This window comes from Notamacropus eugenii, chromosome 4 (assembly GCF_028372415.1).
Source record: "Notamacropus eugenii isolate mMacEug1 chromosome 4, mMacEug1.pri_v2, whole genome shotgun sequence".
NCBI lineage: Eukaryota > Metazoa > Chordata > Mammalia > Diprotodontia > Macropodidae > Notamacropus > Notamacropus eugenii.
The window spans coordinates 66,440,280-66,447,032 of NC_092875.1; the positions used below are offsets into that span (position 1 = coordinate 66,440,280).

At 46.8% G+C, this 6,753-nt stretch overlaps 1 protein-coding gene across 2 annotated transcripts in view; it reads right to left on the minus strand.

Moving 5' to 3' along the window:
* Positions 1–6,549, minus strand: part of DDX49 (DEAD-box helicase 49) — a 16,949-nt gene extending 10,400 nt beyond the window's left edge. Inside the window, exons 1-2 of one of the 2 annotated variants that reach the window (XM_072601594.1) lie at positions 6,417–6,549; positions 5,413–5,536 (exon numbers count right to left, since the gene is read on the minus strand). In XM_072601594.1, the coding sequence (XP_072457695.1) occupies positions 5,413–5,536; positions 6,417–6,531 (239 nt within the window). In that variant the 5' untranslated portion in view covers positions 6,532–6,549. Of the gene's footprint in view, positions 1–2,629; positions 2,720–5,412; positions 5,538–6,416 lie in introns of those variants that run through there. The other variant, XM_072601595.1, reaches the window with a different exon arrangement.
* Between the last annotated feature and the right edge of the window lie 204 nt (positions 6,550–6,753).

The window sequence follows — 6,753 nt, forward strand, 5'->3', positions numbered from 1 at the left end:
GACCACATCTAAGATACTGTGCCCTGTTCTGGTCACCACATTAAGGACACTGACAAACCAGAGGACATTCAAACTAGGGTGATCAAGATGGTCAGCATACTGGACACTAGGCCACACAAGTACCAGTGAAAGGAGATGGGATGGAGATGGGGTTTACTGGCTAGATTCCTTTCCTTTTTCCATTCCTTTCCCAAAACCTTAAACCTACTGCATGCTGAAGTCCATAGATTGGACAACAATAGGCCCCTGCCCAAGCTTCACTCAAGGGCTGTTTTCTGGACCCCCCTGGCTTAAGAGTGATTATCAACAGTAACTTGCTGTTTCCTTCGCAGCTTGATTTAGTTATTTTCTTTGCCTCATTAAAGAGGCCACGCCCTGGCTACTTCTTAAATAGGCCTATTCACTGAATGGGCATTACCTCACCCTAAGTGAGTACCTGAATAGGCCTTGGTCTAAAGGGCCCAAGGTCTCCCATTGCATCCTGGGCCATCTCCAGTCATCCTGATGAATATCTGGTCACTGGATTCAGATGACTCTGAAGGAGAAGTGAGGCTGGTGACCTTGCACAGTCCTCCCTCACTCAAAACAAAGTCAAGTGCAAGTTATGTCATCATTTCTCCCATGGCACAGTCTTCTTCTTCAGAAACACAACAATGGGTGGAAATTGCAAAGAGAGATTAGATCGGATGTAAGGAAAACACTGCTAGCAAGGTAAGTTGTCCAAACGTGGAATGGGCTGCCTGAACAGTCTCCCCTCACTGGAAGGCTTCAAAGGAAATCTGACAGTGATTTTTCAGATGCTGCAGTGGAAATTCCTGTTGAGAAATGGGTTGGACTAGATGCCCTCTGAGGGCTCTGCCAACTCTATGAGTCTGTGATACCTGTTTCTTCTTCTGATCTCGTTATACCTGTGGTGCTACCATGGGAGTACATCTAGTCTCCCACATTTTAAGTCACAGAATTTCTCTCTCCCTGACCTCTTATATCCAAGCTGTCACCAAGTCCTACCGATTCCACTTCTATATCACCATTCACAGCTGACCTCTCTGTCATTCTCATTATGTAAATCTCTCAGATGAGGTCCTCATTACCACAGGCCTAGAGTACAAAAATCTCCTTTGATCCTCCTGCCTCCACTTAGTGCTCTAATCTGCCTTGGGCCATTTTATATGCAGGGTGTCCCAAAAGTCTTAGTGAAGAGAGCTGCACTAAGACTTCTGGGACACCCTATATTTCTTATCCATAAATCTGGTTATGTCCCCATTCTGCTCACAAATATTCAGCGGCTTCCTATTGCCCACTAAAATTCAAACTTCTCTGCCAGGGATTCAATGCCAACATTACCTCCCCCCATCAGAAAGTAAGCTACCAAACAAAATAAATTCCTTATGGACAGGGACCATTTCTGCTTTTTCACCTTATTTCTCTAGTACTTAGCACTATGGCTGGTGCGTAATAAGTGCTTAGGAAATGCTTGTTGATTGCCTATGGAATATTTTGAAAACAATGTAACACACGCACCTCAAACCTGACACATCCAAAACAGAATCTTTTCCCCTTCTGAACTTCCCTATTTCTGTCAAGAGCATCACTGTCCTTCTAGTTAACTAGGTTTGTAATCTGAGTTAATCCTTAACTCCTCATGATCTATTTAATCCATATCTGATCAACTGCCAAGTCTGTCCAACTGACCCCCACAATGCTCAGGCTCACCTCGCCTCTCCTTCAAGATTCCCTGAGTAACATCTCTTCCCAATTCATGAGTCTGACCAGGTCGTTCTCAGGATTCAGAGTCCCAATGGCTTCTTAGGACCTTTGGATCAAGACAAACTCCTCCGTTTTACAGTGAAGGTTCTTTTATATCTTGGTTTCCAACTACCTTTCCAGTCTGAAGACACTGCAGTTTAGCCAAACTGGCTTTCCCACCATTCCTCGAATTAAAAACTCCCCTCTCTCTCTAGGCTTGTGCACAGGCAGTCTCCCATGTCTTATCCATTTCCAATTTCCTTCAAAACTCAGCTCAAGAGCTCCCGCCTACATCAGGCCTTTGCTGACCCCAGCATCTGCTTATGCCTCTCCTTCTCCAACAACCACCAAAAAAATGGAATCTTGTTTTCGTTTTGTATGCATTGATTGATATGCATATGGTTTCTCCAGTTCTCATTCTCAGAGACTGTGAGCTCGCTGAGGGCAGGGAATGTTTAATTTTTGTCTTTCTTACCTCTATGCCTAGAACATACAGAAAGGGTTTATTCAATGTTTGTTGATAGACTGATACCAATGCACAAGTAAATATACATTAAATACCATCACACAAATGATCTCTCCAAAGTTACCAATGGGCCTCTTACTTGCCAAATTCGATGTTTGCAGTCCTCATTCTTCTCAAACTATCTGCTGTATCTAACATGACCTCCCTTTTCTCCTGGATATTCCCTCCTGGTTTTCCTCACACCTGTTAATCATTCCTCTGTCTCCTTAGGGGGCTCCTCATCCATATCACACCCTCTAACTATAAGAGTTCCCTAAAATTCCATAACAGGAAAACAGATTTAAAGCTGAAAGGGACCTCAGGAGCTATCCAGTCCAACCCCCTCCATTGGCAGATGAGGAAGGCTACAAAACTTACCCAAGGTCATGAATGGTCATGAACATGAGAAGTGGGATTTGAATCTGGCTTAGGCCCATTCCTACTCTCAGTAGCTAGGTGATGCCGGGCCTAGAATCAGTAAGAGTGAGTTCAAGTCAGTCTCATATGTCTAATAGCAGTGTGTCCCTGGATAAGTCATTTAACCTCTGCTTACTTCAGTTTTCTTAATCATAAAATGGGGATGATAATAGCCCCTACCTCCCAGGGAGACATCTGTAAAGCACTCAGCACAAAGCCTGGCACACTGTAGGCACTTACAAATGCTTGTCTGCCTCCTCCCTTGGTGGCTTCAACTCTCATGGGTTCACCTGTCACTCCATGCTTCAGTTTTGTATCACCACCTGCCTATTTCAGCCTGGACATCGTAAAGACATCTCAAACACAACATGTCCAAAACAAGACTCCTATTTCCCCTCCAAAGCTTTCCCATTTCTGTCAAAGGCACCATCATTCTTCCTGTCTTCTAGGTTCATAATCTCAGTGCTTTCTCTGACTACTCATTCTCCCTGACCTCACAGATCCAATTAGTTGCCAAATCTTCTGTGTCTGCCTCCACAATGTTCCTCTCCTCTCTACTCGCACAGCTACGACCTTCATTCAGGCCCTCCTCACCTCATGCCTGTGTTATTGCCTAAAAACTAATGGTCTGCTAACTGGTCTCCCTGCCTCAAGCCTCTCCTCATTTTAATCCATGCTACACACTGGCTAAGTGCATATCTGACCACATCTCCCTCCTCCTCTCAATCAACTACAATAGCTTCCTATGCTTTTGGAATAAAATAAACGCCTTCTTTAAAGTCACTTTTTACGCCCTTCACAATCTTGCCCTAGTCTTTCCATCCTCACCAGGTGTGACTCTCCCTCCCAAACTCTACAGCAGCCACACCGCTTTTCTGTTGCTTACACATGAAACTCAATGTCCTGTCGCCTGTGCCTGAAACGCAATCCCCTACATCTTCACTTCAGAGATGTCCTCTCTTGCATCAAGACAGTTCAAGTGCCACCTTCTACATGAAGCCTTTCCTACCCTACACAACTGACAGAAGCCTCCCTGGCAAACTGCCTTGTAAAGAATAAGTCTACATCTATCTTCTTTATATTCTGCATTACCTTAGCTCTTTATGAAGCAGAGCTTATTTTAACCACTGTATTTTTTTATCCCTAGAACAGTGCTTGGCACACAGTAGACACTTAATGTTTAGTTGGCTTTTCAGCTGTGTCCGACTCTCTGTGACCCCATTTGGAATTTTCTTGGCAAAGATAGTAGAGTAGTTTGCCATTTCCTTCTCCAGCTCATTTTAATAGTTTAAGTGACTTGCTCAGGGTCACACAGCTAGTAGGTGTCTGAGACTGGATTTGAACTTGGGAAGATGAGTCTTACTGACTCCAGGCCTGGCACTCTATCTACTGAGCCACCTAGCTGCCCCATTTATTTAAGAAATATCTATTAACTAATTAATACATAACGTAACACTAAGTTCCATCAAGAGAGAGAGTTCTAATAATGGAGGGAAAAGAAAGCCCTTGTTTCAGAAGTGATGTCTGAGCTATGTCTAGGGATTCTGTGAGGAGAAAGGGGAGAGAGGGAGTATGTTCCAGAAATGAAGAACTGCTTGTGTAAAAGTACAGAGGGGTTTAAGGAACAGCCAACACGGCAGTCTGAGTAAAGCAGAGAGCAGATGAAGGAGGCTGCCTTCCTTAATCTGGCACCTACCACCCTCTCTAGTCCTATCTCAATTTACTCCCCTCAATGAAACCTCTGCCAGAGCCAAAATGAACAATTCTTTGCCCTCCAAACACACATCACAGTTTCAACCCTCCCTGTCTTTACTTCAGTTGCTTCCTATCCCTATGCCTGTTCTCCCTTTGTCTGCTAATTTCTTACCCATCCTTTAAAGCTCACCTCAAATACAACATCCTCCAGGAAACTGTTCCTGATAGCCACTCTACTCAATTGTTAACAACCTTACACCCATCAGAACTCATACAGCCCAGTCATATATACTGTGTGTTATAGTTATCTGTGCACATGTCTCCTCCCCTAGCTAGAATATAAAATCCAGTAAGTCGATAAGCATTTATTAAGTGCCTACTCTGTGCCAGGCACAAGAGATACAAAGAAAGACAAAAAACCGTTCCTGCCCTCAGGGAGCGCAGTCTCATGGGGGAGGCAACATGCCCACAACGATGTACAAACAGAATACAGACTGTATAAAGCAGAGATGATCAATTGGGGGAAGACATTAGAGCAGAGATAATCTAATACTGCATCTCCTCCAGTCCTAGAACAGTGCAAATATTTGCTGCATTGTATAGCTCTATTGCAGGGCAGCTAGGGGTACAGTGGGTATAGAGCACTGGGCATGGAGTCAGGAGGATCTGAATTCAAATCTAGCCTCCAACACAGTTACTGGTTGTATGATCCTGAGCAAGTCACTTAACCTTGTTTGTTTCAGTTTCCTCCTCTGTAAAATGAGCTGGAGAAGGAAGTGGCAAACCACTCCAGCACCTTTGTCAAGAAAACCCCAATGAGGTCATGGAGAGTCAGATACACCTGAAATGACTGAACAACTGTAGTCTTGTCTGACCTCAGACAGCTAAAAGGTGCTAGATCTAGATCTGGATCCCATTTCTCCAAGGCTTTTTCCCCATCGTGCATGATACCCTTTGTTACAATACTCACAGTGGACGTATGGAAAAAGAGTAACAGATTTTAATTTACAGTAAATGTTACCTCACTGGAAAGGTGAACATGGCCATACCTGGTGGGCGTTAGCACAAGACAGAAAATGCCATACGGGTCTTCAGACAACTTCTGCAGAATTGGCAGCACAAAGGCAGCAGTCTTGCCGCTGCCAGTCTTTGCACATGCCATGCAGTCTCGACCTAAGACAACAAAAACAACAATAATTGTGACCTTTTGCACACAGGGCACTTTACCAAGTGATTTTTAAATACTTTTTCTAATTTTGTCCCTGTGAGGTAGTGCAAGTGTTATTCGCCCCACCTTCCAGAGGGGAAATAACTTTTCCAGGGCACCCCAGGAAGTCTGCAGCGCAGGCAGACATCCCACAGGACAGAAGCCAGGTGGGTCTCCTGATTGTCGCTCCAGGACTCTTTGCAGGACCAGCTGCTGCCTCGGATAAAAGAGGCCTGGAGAAACCTAAAGCCCATGAGGGAAGAGGGGAAGGAATCAGGAGGTGGGAAAGAGACGCTTTCTAGAGCAAAAGGAGGGAAAGCACTCGGCACAAGGAAGAATCCACAGGGTACCTAGAAGGATAAAGGGCAAGAACTGTGGGGGGGGCAAAGGAGGCAGCAGGGAAGGAGGAAGGTAAATGGGCGGGGGAGGCTGGAGAACTGAGGGTTTAAATGAAATCACCGGGGGAAGCGCTATATAAACGTCAGATTATTATTACAGGGAGCAGGGGAGATGGCAGAGAAAGAGCACGGAAGCTGACGCACGCTGGAGGTGGAAGAAACTGGGGAATGAAAGGGAGGTAGGAGGAGAGGGGATGGAAGAAGGGAGAGCCGAGAGAAAGGAAGCGAGGAGGATGGTAAGAGGTAACAATTCTAGCGCCCTGTAGTCTCATTTTATCCATCCAACAACCCCGAGAGTAAGCGCTGTTATGAATCGACGTTTTACAGATGGGGAAACTGAGGCAGGGGAGGAAAACGACTTGCTCAGAGGCAGATTCGCTGGGAGTGGGGCGTGGAGGCGGGGTCTTCTCATCGATCGCCACGGTGGGGGCGGGGGGGGGCAGCTCACCCTCCAGGATGGCGGGGATGCAGTTCTGCTGCACCGGCGTGGGACGCTTCAGGCCCAGCTGTTTACACTGCGCCACGAGCCACGACGCCAGCCCCAGCTCCGCGAACGCGGCCATGGCTCCCCCGGCTCCGCGGCGGCGGGCTGGTCCTCCCCTGCTGCTCCTGCTCCTTCTCCTCCTCCTGCTCCTCTCCCACAGGTACCCACGCCTGCTGCACCCCAGCACCACAGCGGCCCCCGAAGAGCTCCCCGCGCGCCGGTCCTGCCGCAGTTCCGGAGCGTCACCACGTCCCCGCCCAGACACGCCTCCCTCCTTCCTCCCCCCTCCCCAGCCCCGCCC